The 18,789-nt window shown below is 35.2% G+C and overlaps 1 protein-coding gene across 2 annotated transcripts in view; it reads right to left on the minus strand.

The window, feature by feature from the left end:
* Positions 1 to 4,868: 4,868 nt before the first annotated feature.
* LOC107698758 (adenylosuccinate synthetase isozyme 2-like) overlaps positions 4,869 to 18,789 on the minus strand; it is a 15,202-nt gene continuing 1,281 nt past the window's right edge. The window contains exons 2-14 of one of the 2 annotated variants that reach the window (XM_016499861.1): positions 14,426 to 14,459; positions 14,234 to 14,336; positions 13,408 to 13,476; positions 13,272 to 13,322; positions 11,746 to 11,812; positions 10,423 to 10,530; positions 10,135 to 10,216; positions 9,721 to 9,847; positions 8,689 to 8,843; positions 7,337 to 7,461; positions 7,149 to 7,246; positions 6,923 to 7,072; positions 4,869 to 6,506 (exon numbers count right to left, since the gene is read on the minus strand). In XM_016499861.1, coding sequence (XP_016355347.1) covers positions 6,454 to 6,506; positions 6,923 to 7,072; positions 7,149 to 7,246; positions 7,337 to 7,461; positions 8,689 to 8,843; positions 9,721 to 9,847; positions 10,135 to 10,216; positions 10,423 to 10,530; positions 11,746 to 11,812; positions 13,272 to 13,322; positions 13,408 to 13,476; positions 14,234 to 14,336; positions 14,426 to 14,459 — 1,222 coding nt within the window. In that variant the 3' untranslated portion in view covers positions 4,869 to 6,453. The remainder of the gene's footprint in view (positions 6,507 to 6,922; positions 7,073 to 7,148; positions 7,247 to 7,336; positions 7,462 to 8,688; positions 8,844 to 9,720; positions 9,848 to 10,134; positions 10,217 to 10,422; positions 10,531 to 11,745; positions 11,813 to 13,271; positions 13,323 to 13,407; positions 13,477 to 14,233; positions 14,337 to 14,425; positions 14,460 to 18,789) is intronic. The other variant, XM_016499860.1, reaches the window with a different exon arrangement.

Below are 18,789 nucleotides of genomic sequence, written 5' to 3' on the forward strand. Positions count from 1 at the left end.
TATATATATATATAAACAAAAATATAATCTAAATAAAGGAAGAAAGAAAAAAAAGAAAGAAAGAAAGAAAAATATTTCAAATATATAGATGTAGTATAGATCTATAGATGTGGCTATAAATCTATAGATAAGTGCAAAATGAATTTTTTTTCACCAGCCAAACATTTCTGGACTTTGTGGTTGTCAGATGTTAGTGGGACATGTTCATCGTTACTGTGATGATCTACACCTGGGGATACTCTGTTAGGACACCTGTGTGAACTCATTTTATACAACCACTAAAATCACCATGACTCCAGTTGGTTAAAATTAATTACAAAATGGCTCAAAAAATGAAGTGAAACATTTGTTTTCAGATGCCACCTGGTGTAAAATTTTGTTTAAAATGTAATAATATTCATCAGACATTTTTAAGTGTCACTTATGTATCTAGAAGTGTCTAGACATATTTTGGAGCTACTGTATAACAATTGCCGAACATCTGAATGTAATTTAAAGACTTCACACTCCTCCAGACTTCCAGTTCTGCTGGCAGGTTTATATGTTTGTACAGGCCGTGCCTCTTTGTCGCCCAGTCCGTGTTGTTCTCGTCCTATTACACCCAGCCGTGCAGCAAGCCTTGCCCAAACAGGGCAATCCCTTCTGGGCAAATATTTAAAGTCAAAACAGCTCTGGCCCCATAAAGCTAGTTGGGTGGTGTGGCTACATCTGTCAGTTGGAGGAGGTGTGTACGAGAGTGCGTGCGTGTGTGGATGAGCACAGCAGCTGCTGAAACGAGTCTGGACACTGCTGACGCCAACACCTGTCCGCTCTGGAGACATGGGGAAGCAAATGTCCAGGCAGAGCTGGCCACAGACTCCCACTGCTGATGAACTTACAGAGGGCCACACTTCAAAGTGCTGCCTTTTCCAGCAATGATCACCTTTGTGCATGTGTGCCTTGCCTGCCAACAAATACTGAGTTACAGTCATTTTGACTTCAACAATGGATACGATTTAAAGGAATATTCCAGGTTCAACACAAGTTAAGCTCAATCCACAGCATTTATGGCATAATGTTGATTATCACAGGAAATGATTTTCACTCGTCCCTGATTTATGTATGTATGTATTTATTCATTTATTATTTTTTAAAATCTATCAATCTATCTATCTATCTATCTATCTGTCTGTCTGTCTGTCTATCTAGTTACAGTGAGCCACTAAGAATGGAAGTAAATTGGGCCAATTTTTGGAGCATTTAAAAGTGAAAAATGTGAAGGTTATAATTTTATAAAAGCACTTACATTAATTATTCCGTTAAAACTTGTGTATTATTTAAAGGGGTCATATGATGCTGCTAAAAAGAACATTATTTTGTGTATTTGGTGTAATGAAATGTGTTTAATTGTCGTTTTAGGGTTTTAGGCAGTACATTGTCATGAAAATGGATTTGAAGTGTGTATATAACTTTACTCATATAAGGTAGGTGAGTAAGCTTTTTACATCAGGAGGCTGAACTAATAAAACTGCGGTTATTTTACTGTTTTTATGAATTCACTTCTTATCCTACCCCAAAGTTTTTCTATTTTTATTTTTTTTAAAGAAAAGGAGGGACGAATTGAAATCCAAATTTTTGTAGTAATCACCATTATGCCACAAGTGCTGTCAGTTAAACTTGAATTTGAATTGCACTGCACTCATAATTCTAATAAAAAAAGTACTTGTCTTAAACGATGTCGACAAACGGCCGCACGCCACTCCTCTGAAACACTTCGGACACCCCTCTTGGCTAATGTTTTTCTGAGCCATGTGTTGCATCTATAACCTCCCTCCAAAACCCAACCCCCAGCCAGCCCTTATGCCCCACATACAAACACAAACTCCACAAGTTTCCCCCCAAAAAGCAACAGCCAGTACTCTAAACTCATAAAAACCCCCTGCACACACAGCCAGCCCCCATCTGGCGGCCCCTGGCCCTGCCCCCGTTGGAGCTGGGGGCTGGGGTGGAGCTGAGGTCAGGGATCAGGCAGACGTTGGCCCTTTGCTCAACAGCTGCCCGTGTTCACAAGCCAGGAGGAGGAAGTGGCAGCCGCCACTGCAGCAGCAGCACATCTGCTCTAATGAGTGTGTCAAAGCCACTAATGCACAGACACACACACACTGATCTGGCCCTCCCCTGACCTTCTCTTCTCACACTCAGCACACCATCAGGCCAGAATGGAGCCCTTTGTGTGGCAGTGTGTTTGTGTGCGGTGTTTCGTGAAAGGTTCAGAGCTGTGTTGTGTAATGAGTCCGCTGTGACAAGAGGAAGAACTGCAAAGACATTTAAATTCATGACACACACACACACACACACTCTGTGAGGGGTCTGAAGGACATTAACACACTTCTGAAGCAAACTTCAGATCTCACATCTATCTATCTATCTATCTATCTATCTATCTATCTATCTGTCTGTCTGTCTGTCTGTCTGTCTGTCATTCTATTGTTCATTTTTGGTTCCCTAAAGAACCTTTCAGTGGAACTATTTTTTGTCATAGTGTAATGAATCTACAAATGACAAGAAATTACAGTTTTTCTGTAAACAAAATTATTTTTCTATTCAAAATCTATAAACAATAGTTTACATAGTTTGCAAATACTTTTTTCCCTTCACAGCAAACTTTTTTTTTTTTTAAGTTGTAAAACAAAGATTATTGTTTGTTTGTTTACCTTTATTGTTCCCCTTTAGGGGAAACTAGTTTTGCAGCAGTATGTCACAACACATACAGACAATACATAATCTACAGACAATACAATCATAATAAAACATATCTCACCAATCAAATGAAGAATTCATCAAACCAATAGCCACTGAAAGAAAGAAACCCTTAAAACGTTTTGTTCTTCCATCAGGTACTCTAAACCGACACCTTGAAGGTAACAGCTGAAATTCTTTAGTGGATGATCCAAATTCCTTAAAATTGAGTGTGCCTTGGTTAAAACCTGTCTATGATCAATTTCAATGGGTTAACTTTGACTCATTCCAATAACTTTTCCTGCCACTTTGACAAGACTATTCAACCTATTCCTATTTGACAATGTAAGACTACCAAACCAGCCGACAATACAGAAAGAGAACACTGATTCAATAAAAGACACATTCTTTGCTGAATTTTCTTACAAACAACTGATACATTTGCTTCAAAACTTAGTTTGTCATCAATGACTAAGATATTTATGATCGTCAATCATTTCAATATCCACTCCATTTATATTCGTCAACCCTGAACTTAATGTTGATCTTCCAAAATCAATTAACATATCCTTGGTTTTTTCCATATTTAATTGAAGGTGTTTAATTGAAGGAAGAATTTGCTGCAGTCATCTACAGGACTGTGCCCTCGATCCTGTTCCTGGAGAAGACTCACTATAACGGAGTCATCTGCATATTTGATTATATGCATGTCCTCCTATGAAACATGACAATAATTTGTGTACATAATATATAACAAGGGTAACAAACAACAACCTTGAGGTGAACCCGTGGAATGAAATAACTGTTTAGAATATACATTTTTAACACACTATGACCTTTCTGTTAAAAAATCTAAGATGCATCCTGCAACATTTAAATCAATATTAAATTGAGATATTAATTTCTCTATTAACAAATGTGGCTTAATGGCTTCATGATTTCTCCCATATCTTGGGGACTTTTTGTACAGGTCCTTATCACATTGCCTCCTATGCTATCAGGCCCTGGATTGTCTTGACATAATATTCTGAAAGACATTTAATTCAATATTTTCAAAATTACTAAGTGTTAGATCTTTGATTTCTGCACTAAAATCATGGTTATCAAACATTAAATAATAATACTCGTTTATCAGTCAAATGTATATCTGAGTTAAAACCATCCGATCTGATTATCTTGGTATCCTTCTTCTCAATACAATACCCTGCCATGTTGATCTTAATTTTTTTTCCCATTCAGCTGCTCTTCCACCTTATCTTTAAATTTTAACCTATCCTTCTGTATTTCAGCTCTCACCATCTTATTAATCTCTCTAAAGTTTTGTGATTCTCCCATCTGAAAAGCTATTTTCTTTTTATGCAGAAGATCTTTCGTTCTTTTTGAAATCCAAGGCTTATCATTGGAGTGCTTTCCACAAGAAAATAGAAAAAAAAGTATAAATTATTTTGACGTTACAATGCACATATTAACAATAACACTAAAAAGTGATCAAATGAAATGATAAAACACTAAATCTAAATAATTAAAATTATTTATCATCCGAGAGTAATTGTGTACCATCAGAAGTTATTGTCAAACGTAATTACGGAGCTCTTAAAAGCTGGAAATGTCACCGACCGTTCAACGTCTATTTCAAAGTAAATGTCTCCCCCTGGTGGCGTGTTGTTGAACCTCGTATTTCCAAGACGAGGGCAGTTTCAGCGTACCTGTCCCGTTATCGATGACAAACAATGCCACAAAACACTGCTAAAAATGAACAGACACAAAAATGAAAGTTTCTCACTATATTACTTTATTGATGGGATTGTCGTGGCAGTTATCTGCCATTAATCCAAGATAAATAGAGTGAAATTTGGTGCAAATTCCACTAGATGATCATGCACACCCATCAGTATCTATCACCAGCAAAGTGTACAATAACTGTAAATTCAAGAGAATATGGCTTTGTGTTCTGTATATACATACATGAAAACCCAATCAGCAGCAATACAACACAGAAACAGTAAAGGATTTCTTAAACAGAACATACTGCTGTTTGAATGTTTCAACTGTCTTGAACTTTAATAATAGAGCTATATTTAATTTGTTCAGCGGAAATGTGTTAATACAAGAAAACTGATGTGTAATAGATGCTACTAAACAAACAAACAAACAGGGTACATAATTTATTCAGCAGCTGTGAGCAACAGAAAATGCAAAGCATCACACCGTCATCAATCTGAAAAACAAAGTTATCATTCTGGGTCATTTACAAAGGCTCTTTATATCACAGCAGTCACTTATCCATTAAGATAATTCTTTGGATGCATGAGCACTTTTGGCAAACGGCAATGACATTAATGCCCTCGAAAACTAAAAGAGGTTTATCAATTAAAATCCATAAAAGCGCAATCAGACGGAGAATTAGTTTTCAAGTTTCATTGTTTATCTGTATTAACAAGGCACACTTTATCCTATATTACTTATTTATTGGAAGGCGCATTACTGAGGGTGAGACAAAACAGAAGAAGCAAACCTGGGTTTCTGAAACAACCCAGTCATATTTAAATAGACCAGCTCTGTTTAGATCATCTCTAACATTTAAAGGTTCTGTAAATGTACTACTGAAGGTCAGAAAAGCAGACGGCATCCTGCAGTCGCTGGCAACCACAGAAGTTCAAACATCAGTGCGTTTTACTGGCTAAACGGAGTCGTGCGTCCTGAGGTGGCGTCTGAATTCACATAATTGTCTTAAGGATCTATATTCTGACAATCTATATTGAAAGGCATGTTTACTGATATCTCATTACTGATCATTAAAGTGGCTTTAATATGCTTATTGTTCAACTGTACAACTTTATGCCACATCTGAGGACTGTGCAAACATTTACATACATTCAGTGGAATCAAAACGGCCTGTATAATAGTACATGCTTCTTTAGGCACATTATACTTATGATGTTTATTATATACTAGTTTTTGGAGCGAATTAAATAGATTTAAATTTAAAGTTGCTTTCACAAAATATTTTACTCCTATTTTTGGAAAGCAGAAAACACCCACTGTAATCATATTACATTTTGAGGGTGTATTGTACATAATTCTTATTCAGAATCACTGAATCTTGAATCACATGAGTTGAGTGATTCACATTTATGCACCTGTCAAATAAACATCTAAATTTTCTTTTAAAAACCGTACGTTTAAATGAAGTTGACTTGAGTTAAGTCAATCATACAGACCATTTAAAACAAGGAGAAAGTGTGGTAGTACACATTGCATAACCGTTGATTCTTGTATGATAAAAGAAACAAAGAACATTAAACATAACATGTATAAGTAATCGTTTTACCCAATCTGTGTGAAAAACTGATAACTAACAACAATATACATCACTACTGATGCCTGACTGTTTGAAGTAGTAGCACATGTACAGCATATGGACTCAAGCTGGCGATAACTGAGCTTATGAGAGCTCGAAATATCAGAGGAGAATTATGTAAAGCAGATGAGAAACGGTTAAATGATTCCAAAAAGTAACTAGTTGAAAAGCCCTTTTTGATTTACCACAGGAATGCCATTATATATGGCAAATACTCAATTTCAAAGGACTGTACGATGATCTGAGTGACACAAAATGATGTTCTTGCCATGGAGAAACTGAAGTGAGGTGGGAGAGGAAACATATGAGGATACTATCCGTCCCCGAGTCCAGAGCGTAATCCAGCCAGTGCTACATGCAGGCCAAGCAGCCTCTTAAAAGAGCTGGATCATTGATTCCCGTGACTTCCCAACACCAATCCACTTCACTAAAGCAAAGATGGAAGAAGTCATTAGGATCACTGTAGTAAAACAACCCCACTGCATTTTAAACAATCTAAGACTTACATGAACAACTGAGTTAAAGTGATAGTCTACTCTCACCTTCATGTCATTCCAAACCTGTATGACCTTCTATCTTCTGCTAAACACATAAGAAGGTATTTTGAAGAATGTTGGTAAACAAACTTTTTTTGACTACCCATGTTATTTTTTGTTCCATATTTTTGTCCATTTGGATGTCAATGCTAACCAAATCTTTTTGGTTGCCCACATTCTTCAACAGATCTTCTTTTACATTCCACAGCAGAAAGAAAGTCATACAAGTTTTTGGAGCGATATGAAGGTGAGTAAATGACAGAATTTTAATTTTTGGAAGAACTACTGTAACCCTTTAAAGTCTTACCAGGCACACCCAAGTGATCTTCGATGTAGCAGACATATTTCTGTGCATTTTCTGGAAGCTCATCAAAGATCCTGGCAGCAGATGTGTCTATTTTCCAGCCTGGCAGAGTCTCGTACTGCACTTCAACCTTCTGTAACACCTCTTGGTTTGCTGGGAAACATGTCTGATATTTAACTACACTAGATTTTATTAAATCTACATGTGATATGGGAAATGTGCTGCTTACCTGGAAAATGTGGGATGATTTCACCATCTACTTTGTATGCCACACCAACTTTGATCTCAGGAAGCACATCTAAGATGTCAAGTTTGGTGAGAGCTATGCTAAACAGACATATAGAAGGATGCATATAAGAAAACAGTACTTTATAGAACACAGATACAGAAACCAAAGGAGATTATTTGAACACTCACGCTGTGAAGCCATTAATCATGTGGGCGTATTTGATAAGCATCAGATCCAGCCAACCACATCTCCTTTTGCGACCTGTGGTCACGCCCACTTCCTTGCCTCTTGACTGCAAGAGCTCTCCAAGTTCCTATGCATAAGTACAGTATGAATAAAGTGCAACATTTAATGACTTTGTGTATTTACGTGTACAGGTAAAATACGTTTAAACAGTTAAACACTTTTTTATAATTGTAATAATTTTAGGAATGACTGTGTAACATTCTATCCAGGGACAAATATATAGAAAATATTTAGAAAAATAGATAAATAGACTCACCTGGTTTATTTACAGTAAAGTTTATTAATGTGTACTATACCTATTTAATAAACTTAAAAAAAAAAACAATATGATCTATATGATATAATAAGAGCTATATGGTCTACTATATTGGCAGAATTACTTGACAGTTTGAATTTTGAAGTCTACAAAACTATTGTCTTGCCTAAAAACCCTTCTTCCCACTAGATGGAGCCATCTTAAAACTCAACTCAAAGTGTTTGACGTGTAAGAACAATTTCTAGTTGAAGAAATATATTTGGACCCATTTTATATGATGTTTTAATATACTATGTACTGACATTTAAAATAATGATATGATACAATGCACTTATTTTCTACACACATGTTTTTATATTGTATTTATAATTAAAATACCTGCAGTAATTCTGCAATTAATTTCTGCGATATTTAATTAATATTACAGAAATTCTATAACATTTCTATCTATAATCACACTGTTGACCCCTTAACCTACCCTTAAACCTAACCATACCACAAAACCTGTCCCTAACCTTAACCTTATACCACCTCAATAACAGCAAGTGTTTTGCAATGCAAAATGGAAACACTAAGAACACTAAGTTTTTTTTTTTAAAGACATTTGATTAAAATGTACTGCTATGTACAAGCGTGACCATAAATTTTAACCAGATAGAAAAAAAACTCTGAAAACTAGACCATTTAGACTTCATGTCTATCCCAGAAATGTATTAATTTCCATTGTAGAATCCTAATATTTCCGGGATTTCCTTGACTGTGGGAACCCTGCCATTATTTATGAAGTCACTGAAAAGCACATCATGAACAGGAAATCATAAATGTCTCACACATAATATATTCATTGTCATGTAGCGTGACAGATTACCGACTGCTCTGTTCCTTCAGCCTCATTTTTCCTGTTCAAATCTATCCATAACAATAATCGTGCTCGACTAAAGTCAGGGTCATTACTGCCAAAACATTCGAAATATAAACAGTAGCGAGAGCTCATCCAAACAATGCGGAAACAAAAGAGGAAGTTAAGCAGCTGCTTACGTTGTTCTGTTCTGCAGGAAAAGCTCCAATCCCAACCCTCGTGGTGTAGGCTTTGACAACTCCATAGACTTCCCCCACGTTCTGCGGCGGCATGCCCAGACCCGTACACACCCCTCCCACCGTGCAGTTTGAGGAAGTCACAAACGGATATGTCCCTAAACAAAAGCGTCACATCAGCGCTGCATGCTAGTGAAGTGTTAGCGAAGCTTTAGGCAATGTCAGTGCTATTTTCATTTTGTACAATATTAGACCTTTGCGTCTGTCAAACCCTATAATTATTTGTAAAATGTTAGAGGTGCACAACACTGCTTAAAATCACATAACATAACCATAAAAATAAAATTATTAGGAACTAACATTTTTTACATAGTAAAGAATAAATTCAAGCAAAGTTAAATGTATTATAATGAACTAAAACAAAATGTACAAAAAAAAAAAAATCAAATGATGAAATATATTAAGAAAATTTAAATTAATACATTTAATTGAACAAATAAAATAAAAAAGTGACTGAAGTGTTAGTAAAGCTGTAGCGAATGTAATGACAATGTTATTTTTATTATGTAGAGTAATAAGCATCTACATCTATCAATGTACATTTATTTGTTTAAATACCCTTCTTTCAATTCATAAATCATATAAAAATAAAGAAATAGTAGAAACTACAATATTTTTTAACATGAAGAATAAATAAAATAATATAGAATGTGTGAGACTGTATTATTGACTTAAAGGGGTCATATGATGCGATTTCAATTTTTCCTTTCTCTTTGGAGTGTTACAAGCTCTTGGTGTAAACCGCATAAACACATTTCATTACACCAAATACACAAAATAATGTTCTTTTTAGCAGCATCATATGACCCCTTTAAAGACTTATTGTTGTTGATACTTCACAGGATTTAACTACACGGGAGGACTTTCCCAGAAGTTCACAAATGGGAATCAGCTGGTTAGCACATTGCATAATCTTATGCTACACGTGGTCAGGGAATGGTATGTACTATGTGTTTCAGTGTATCCATTACTCACCAAAGTCAATGTCCAGCAAGGCAGCATTGGCACCTTCCACCAGAATCTTTTTTGGAGGGCCGTGTAGCGCCTCATACATGAAGAAGACTCCATCTCTCACCATGGACTTTATTCTGTCTATATACGTCTGAAAAAACAATCAATGTCAGAAAGTGTGGTAACCCTTGTTGTCTGTGTTGCACATTATATATTATTGTTATGAATACAGGTGCATCTCAATAAATTAGAATGTCGTGGAAAAGTTCATTTATTTCAGTAATTTAAATGCATAAAAAAGTTTAAAAAAAAAATAACAGATATGTTGTGCATCTTTACCTCCTTTACTATAAATCTGACTTATATATCTGACGAGTCTTATAAAATCTTGTAAACCTAACCTAGGGTATTAACTGGTGTGACATCTAAGCTTGTCACCTTGAGTTTCTCAAGTTCCCCATCCACATCAATCTCCAGTGAAGGGTACATAGACTTATACTGCGAGGCCAAATGTTTAAATCTGTGAAAAGAGACATAAGACTGCTCAGTTGACACTGTGATAGATGAGTAGCGTGATCATTTGCTCTTCCATTGTTTCTGTCGGATTAAGAACTGGATTAAGTGTTTTTACAGAAGGTGAAGTTTAACACACTCTATTGAATGTGACATGAATGGGTCAAATAGTTGAGTTGTCAAGCTCATTTGAAGAGGTAAGCAGACCCTGACCTCTCTGAGAACTCCTGAAAGTCAGCCAGAAGGTCACATATCCTCAGTCCACTGCGAGCTGCTTTGGCTGAGTACACGGGGCCGATTCCTTTTTTAGTTGTTCCTAAACTAGGTGGTGAAACAGAAAGAAGGCGAGACTCGTGAGTGATATTCACATGCATTAGATACTTTTTTTTCCATGTTGGATTTATGGGTATGCTTTATAACAGGGGTCTGCAACCTTTTTCACGGATCCCTAAGTGGATATAGACATAGAGAAGTGACCCTCGGTTACATACAATATTGTACAAAATTAAGTGTAATTTAGTTTATATACACATTTTTTATTCAACAAGGATGCTTTAAACTGATAAAAAGTGACAGTAAAGAAATGTATAATGTTACAAAAGATTTCTATTTAAAAATGCTGCTCTTTTGAACTTTTTATTCATTAAAGAATCCTGAAAAATGTTTGTTTTCAGAAAGATATTAAAGAGCACAACTTTAAGACAACTTCATTATTAATACTGATAACATAATTTTCTTCACTGATAATAATAAATGTTTCTTCAGCAAATCAGCATATAAAAATGATTTCCTCCTGTGACACTGAAGACTGGAGTAATGATGCTGAAAATTCAGCTTTGCACCACAGGAATAAATGACATTTATAATAAATTTAAATAGAACATACTTATTTTAAACTGTAAAAACATTTCAAAATATTACTGTTTTCACTGTATTTATAATCAAATAAATGCCCTCTTGGTGAACATAAGAGACTATTTTCAAAAACATACAAAAAAAAAAAAAAAACACCTGACAGACCCCAAGCTTTTGAACATTTAAAAGCCATTGAATGAATCATTATTGATGTACATAATCATTTATTTGTACTCTCCATTTTAATTTAACCTAATGTTTTAAATGTGAGATGGACTATGAAATATTCATCTGAACTTTAGCTTTTTAAATTTAATGCCAGACTTAGCCAATATTATATATAATACTTCATTTTTTATATATTTATAATAAAATATTTCTTTTTGCATATTTGCATAATTATTTATATTTATACATAAATTATTTCACATTTCAAGAACTTGGGACCAAAAGGACTGTATCTACTCTCCAAGTCCAGACCATCGCATTTGTCAGTTATAAAGCAAATGACAAAATACACACTAAACAGTCAATTACTAAGATCAACCAGAGTGGTTAGAAAAGCCACCATTACACATGACTAAAGTTCATCTCTCAAAGCATTTTTTTCTTTTGTTATGAACTCGTGTCATAACATGTTGCTAGCGTGTTGTATGCGTGTGCATAAATCAGGGTTTTTACTTTTTGCCAGCTTGCTGTTGCCTCTCCTGTTCCTGGACTCCATCCACAGCTTGATGGAAATCAAACACTAGAGGCAGGAGAGTGTATACATTACAGTGAGACAACTCATCTCTCTGAGCTCTGAACCCAACATGCCAAAGCAGGTCACCATAACAACACTTGGGTTGACTACAATTGATCCTGTGTCCTTTCATTATAACGGCTGAGAATCTAGAATTACAACAATAGACTACAGGCATAATAATTCAAACACATACCATTATTAATTTTAAAAGACTCTTTGATTATATGACATTTGAGAGCAGTATCTGCCTACTTCAAATCCCAAAAGCAAAAAAAAAAAAAACAGAGGGGTAAAAATGCATTGATGCATCAAAGAACATTTCAACACATTAATTAGATACTAATATTATGGATATTGAGCTATTATTGACAGCTAGATTTGCAGTTCCTGAAGGAAATAGCAGTGCTTGCAAGGCATCAAAATAATAGTGTTAAAGATTTAGGTTTAGGCTTACATTCCTTGTAAATAGAGTTGCTTTGCCGTTGTCATGACACTCGGTATGAATCTTTTTGATAAATATGGAGTCAAAGGGAGGTTTTCAAAAATCTATCATACATTCCATAAATAAAAAAATCAATAAATAAATAAAAACATTCCATGCAAAGGCTGACATTAGCCAAAACAAACAAACTTAACAGAATGTTGGAGGGGCATTAATAAAGTGCCTTGCATGCACTGTAATAATACCTACTGTATTGTGTTTATTTCTTAACCAAATAATAATTCTTGTCTGTTTTGTTGTAAATAATTCATCAAATCCAGAACACCCAATGTACTTCATGTACATCAATGCATTCATTTGGCTTAAGTTACAAGTTTTTTTGAAATTAAATGAATACTTTTATTCAGCAAGGATGCATTAAATTGATCAAAACTGACAGTAAAGACATTTATAATGTTTATATTTCTATTTTTTTCTTATGTTGAAATTTCTATTTCAAATAAATGCTGTCCTTTTGAACATTCTATTCATCAAAGTATACTGAAATAATACCTCACACTTTCCACAAAAATATTAAGAAGCACAACCATTTTCAATATTTTCAATAATAATAAGAATGTTTCTTGAGCAGCAAATCAGAATATAAGAGTGATTTCTGACACTGAAAACTGGAGTAATGGCTGCTGAAAATTCAGCTTTGCCATCACAGGAATAAATTATACTATTTAATATATTAAAATGATTTTAAATTGTAATACTATTTCACAATATACTGTTTTACTGTATTTTTGTTCAAACAAATTAAGAGAAAAACTGACTGCAAACTTTTGAATGGCAGTGTAAGTGTATTCAGCATATGTTTAAAAATAACCGTGAATCCAAAATAATAATTTAGTAAAGAATTACAATCAAATCAACTTTGTTTACACCCCTGTAAAGCCAAATTTTGCTGTGTTTGCAGCTGTGAATGTAATTTTGGCATATGATGGTGTTTATATGCCATGTGAGCCATCAGCCTACCGATGTGTGCCCGGTCAGAGATGATGAGCCTGTTCTCCCAGCCTTCCAGACCTGCAAGCAAACTCACTGTTAGACCCCTACCAATGCTCACTGAAACTCAATCATACAGCCCATGGGCACAAACAGTTAAACAAACCTTTTCCTTTCCGCATATTCTTCTCAGCCTCCTCGAAGAGACCCGGCAGGTGAATGACTACACCATTACCTGCAATCAAATGAGGAGCTGTCAGTCATCACTGTCCAATTCAGGGCTTTAACCCGGAGATAACTTCATCTTACAACCTTTAAAGGCCAGTTTTAACCCTGAGTCTTAAATAATGTGGTGTTAGAATGTTACAGTGAGTTGTTTAGCCACAGACAACCAATCACAAACTCATTAATATTCATGCACTTTGTACAGTCACAGAAACTTGTTTCTTGAGTCAAGCTGTGATCAGTTTCAGTTGTGACAATACCACAGATGGACAAGCAAGTTGTGTGCTGAAATAAATGGAGCAAGAGGTAAAGATTGACCAATTTAAAGTCTGAAAAGCCCAAATGTGTTATTCCAGGTGTTGGAATGGATAGAAAGGGGTGTAAAATTGAAGAGGAATCTTAAAAATCACTCAAATCAACACTCAAACCCTGCAACACAGATTTCTGAAAGCTGTACAATCCAATGTACTATGAACATCAAGCATTTCCAATACATTATACTAATCTACAGTGCTGATATATGAATCAGAAGGCCAAAACTCAGTAATGACCATTAGCAAAATTGGATCTTTGCAAATAAAGTGCATAGATTGCACTCAGCTATATTAGTCTGGATATGCTGGCCAACATCCAAACACTTTAACAGGAAGCTGTGGTGTTGTTTTCAAAGCACAGACTACCAGAAGATGCTGCACTGGTTGCATGAGAATGTGCACAACTCATATAAGACACTATCCAAATGGAGAGAGGGAATTAGACATACTCACCAATGAAGGCAGTGACCTTAGGGTTGATAATCCCACTGGGTAGAAGGTGGAAGTCATATTCCACTGAATCAACCACAACTGTGTGTCCTGCATTGTTGCCTCCCTACAGGAGAGAAGAAACACAAAGACTTTTCAATCCTTGAGAAGATACCATACAAATCTAGTAAAGTTCACACCGAAATTCTGTCTTACCCATGTCGTCCAAAAAATTATGACTGACTGACTTCTGTAGAACATAAAAGATGTTTTGATAAATGCCTAAGTGTTATTGTCCACACAATGGAAATCAACACGATCCAATGTTGTTTGGACCTCAGATATCATCTTTTGCATTCCACAGAATAAAGTACGTTTTGGGTGAACTATCTCTTTGGGTGAACTATCCTAAGCATTAGTATGTTATGGTACAGACATGCTTTGACATGCAGATGTGAAATGGAAAATTTGAAGCATGTAAACAACACTGATTTTGGTTGTTAGGTGTGGATTTAATGTGAGAACAGCTCTATTGTTCAATTATACAAGATACAAGTAGTAATCCAAGTGGAATCCTTGTGGGAAAATTTGTTGTATCCTTCAGAATAGACTTTAACATGGTAAAATGCATTAAACAGAGCTAAAATGTCTACTTTCTTATTGGTGGCTTAAAGCACAATGAAATTAACCTTATAAATGAATGTGCAAAGGGTGAGGCATGAACACATTTCAGTTCTGCCGAGTTCCATTTGTTCCATTTTCATTTTATTTGTCATTCCTTTAAGCTGTAAAATTACATAAAGAATGCCAACTTGTTGACACGTGACCAAAGAGCAGGGAAACCATAGATTACAGAGCACACTTGGCCCGCCAACTGTTACCATCCTCAAGAATAATTAAGAGTCCTCGCATGTGTCCGTTTTCAACATGGCCTCAATCAGTTCTGACCTCATGTCACATCTGAGGGAGTTCTCACAAAGTGTGTTCAATAAATCAGTCTTTAATCCGGCAAGGACCAGGGTAGAGCTATTTCAGGACAGGTCTACTTTGACCAGTTTAATAGTGTGTGTGTGTGGATGCCTCTCCTTTTTAGATCAATTTACGATGTTCTTATACCCATGGTGACCAAAAGCGTTGCTGGAGGCACTTAGTATTACTATTATAGGCTCCTATTACAAGGATGATTTGATTCAAAGGGCCCAGCCTGGGAGTTTTTTTTTCTTTAAACTTATACATCACATTGTTCTTCACTTTCACATTCACTTCAGAAACTTGGGAAGTATTGGCTTCATGTAATGAATGTGGTTTCATTTCACACAATTGGTGGTCCACCTTCAAATAATCTGTGGGATATCACACATTTACATTTAAGAATATAGAATGTATAGAATGTACATACTACTAAATGATTAATTTGTTCTGAACTGTGAAAAGGGTAATAAAACCGGTTTAATTTTTTTTCTTTTAATTTATACACTTAAAGAGAACAAACTTTCAATGACAAAAAGATTACTATATTGGGAACAGAATGGATTGTGAACAGTTAATATAAAAAAAAAGTTAATATCAACAAGAAATGTTTTTTTTTTTCTCCTTTGGAATATTTTGGACAATTAATCAGTGCACATTGTATTGCGATAAGTATATAGGGTCAATTTCGATTTCATGTTGACTTTAAAGCTAATTTGAATTGATACTGCATTTAGTTTTATAAGATGTGGGTTCTAGGGAAAAGACGTTTAGTTTGTATCAGAGAAAAACCCGAAAAAGCCGAGTCATATTTTGAGTCAATAACCTGGAACATTTCTTTCATATGATGTTTGTCACATTTGCTCTCATGACTGTCTCTGGGGTTTTAGGCCGTGTTGGATGGGGTCCAGTGTTCCAAACCTGGCATGCTAAAAGTGGCTAGACTGAGTGATCTGCTCCACCGTCTGTTTGAAAAGGAACAAGGGGTTGAGGAAATAATACAGGGATTACTAGCAAAGTTACTACTTTATTACCCACAATGACACACCAGGCAGTCCATCAGCATTAAAAATGTAGCTGAAAAAGTACCAAACCAATTAGATGAACCAGATTGATTAAATATTGTTTTGTGTGGTGAGATAATGTTGTGATGTTCTATCTGGTTAGGTTTTTGTTGGTTTTTCAGAATAAAAAGTGTGTGCACATTTGAGAATGAGAGCAAGAGTATGCATGAGAAAAAAAACTTTTTGTATTTACTATTTTATTTGCATTTATAAGCATGTATCAAGTTTACAAGAAAGGACAGGTGGCACTCAAACCTCTCTAGGGTGATGAAAGAAAGATTCCAAGTCAGACAAGGTTCCCACTTTCTAAAGGTTTTAGAAATTGCACTCACAAAGGGCTAGTTCTAGCCAATCAACCAGTTTCAGACCTGAGCATAACTAGATAAAAAAACAGACATTTCCACGACTGTTTTTTCATTTCAATTTCTTATCTAAGTTTGTAATTCAAGCTTTAAATTTGCATGACCTTTCTGTTTCTGCAGCAAAACAGTCATGAAAGATGCACTCCCATTTTTCTTTATTTCTTTGTGTCATAGACTATGCAGCAAAAAAAAGCTTAAATTTTCATTCACCGATGCCTTTGTAAAAATGCATTATTCCCAGTCAGCCCCAATTCATTTAGTATATAAGGGGGGCACGGAGGTAAAGTGAGTACTATTCAGCAGATCATGTCAGCTCCCATGAGGTGGCCTGCTCCATGTAAAATAAAAAATAAAAAATTAGTCTATGACTTCAGTCTTGAAACATGTCAAACTTACTATTAATTTCTTTGTGTAAAAAATAATACTGAGAAAAAACAGAAATCAGCTGATAAAAAAAAAATGTAATCATACAATACTTCATGTTATCAAATAAAGCATTTGGGACTTGAATAACACTGTGTTTAAAATGGCAGCACAATTATCAGCAAGCAACATACTTGGACTCACTGATAAACAAGCAGCTGCACATTACACAGTTAACATGACCACTCCACTGCAACACTGCATTCAAGAGATTTCCACAGAGACTCAATTATCAAGCTGGCCCCAAGGATTTATACATGCCTGACATTAATGGTCAAAGTATTTTAAGTCTCTTAAATTACAATGGTTTAGTAGTAGATAATATATTATTTGAAGCAAACTGTGTCAATTGCAAAGTCAATATAGCAAATCTATCCAATTACAGACTTTATCTGTAAGAGCAACAGATGGCCTTTCATTCTTGTCAGACTTGGTGTTACAGTGGCAGACCAAGAAAGAAACGTAATACCAAAAGTATAGCTTGACTAAAGGATGTCTATATGCACTCCTCTAGATGGTTACAGCTCACAAAGGTCTCAGTACGTTCCTATATAACAGGTTAGACTGATGACAGCACCTGGTTGTCATAACAAATCTGTAGGCATTATTCTGAACGAGTTATGAAAGTGTGACCATATCAAACCTAAAACATTTAACAAGCTCACATACCTGAAAAACCATAAACAATAAACAAGCCACAAAAAGCATACGATTATTATGCCTACAATACAACAATGTGAAGCAAACTGATTTGTTTTTCCAAAATCTCACCTATAAAACAGATTAAACCACACAAAATTGGCTGACATGAGAAGAGGCAATAAAAAGAGGTTAGTCTGCAAAAAAATGTTAAGGGCATCTTAAAAAGAGGTCGCATTGTGTTAGATCATCTGATTTCTGGACCGACATATCAAATTGGTGTGACATGGAACAGCATGATGGTCTTTTTTCCATTCCATCTGCCTGTAAGGAAAACCAGTCAGACTGCTGAGTGCAGTGTTTTTATAAAAAGACTAACACTATCTGCTTTCTGTCCCATCCATTGCATAGTGCAGCACCAAGTGTCTTATTTGAATGCAGTCACAATCTTGGCAGAATGCAAACTTCTTAGAAGAGAATCCTTGCAATGTGAACCTGTTATCAATGCATAATGACAGGGGGCGTAAAGCAGCCTGCTATCACTGCTCTCTAAAACATAACACAACCACGGGTGCCATTTCCCCATTTGTCCCTAAAAGTTCTCTCTTGACAAATCTAAACATTATGTTATATAGTTACATATGTGTAAACATTTAAAAATCACCAGGTCTAATATAATACAATATAAGCATTTAACCTTACTTAGGGAGTTTCAAGAAAAACATGACATATATGTCATGCTTTTGTTATATATGATACATATATTATATCATATCTAACAGTTTTACAGTACACATTTAGTGAGAGCACAGCAGTGTCTGAAAGCCATGAGGCTGAAATAGTGACACCTGTTTCTTTCTGACATGCAGTGTGAGATGTTGACACATGGAGCCATATGCTAAGTAAACCTTTATTTAGTACTCTGAACAACTGCTTAACAATATATGTGTATTTTTTAAAGTATATACAAAAATATATACTTTGCCTGGAGCATTTTATACAATAAAACACAAAAAGCATTGCTTTAAAGATTTACTATAAACTTTCATCAATACATTTCAATGGCATTCCATTTGTTTGCAATTACTCTGCAAATACTTTAATATATAGCCTATATATATAT

The sequence above is a fragment of the Sinocyclocheilus anshuiensis genome, unplaced genomic scaffold (genome assembly GCF_001515605.1).
Source record: "Sinocyclocheilus anshuiensis isolate Anshui unplaced genomic scaffold, SAMN03320099.WGS_v1.1 scaffold1015, whole genome shotgun sequence".
In the NCBI taxonomy this organism is placed as follows: Eukaryota; Metazoa; Chordata; class Actinopteri; order Cypriniformes; family Cyprinidae; genus Sinocyclocheilus; species Sinocyclocheilus anshuiensis.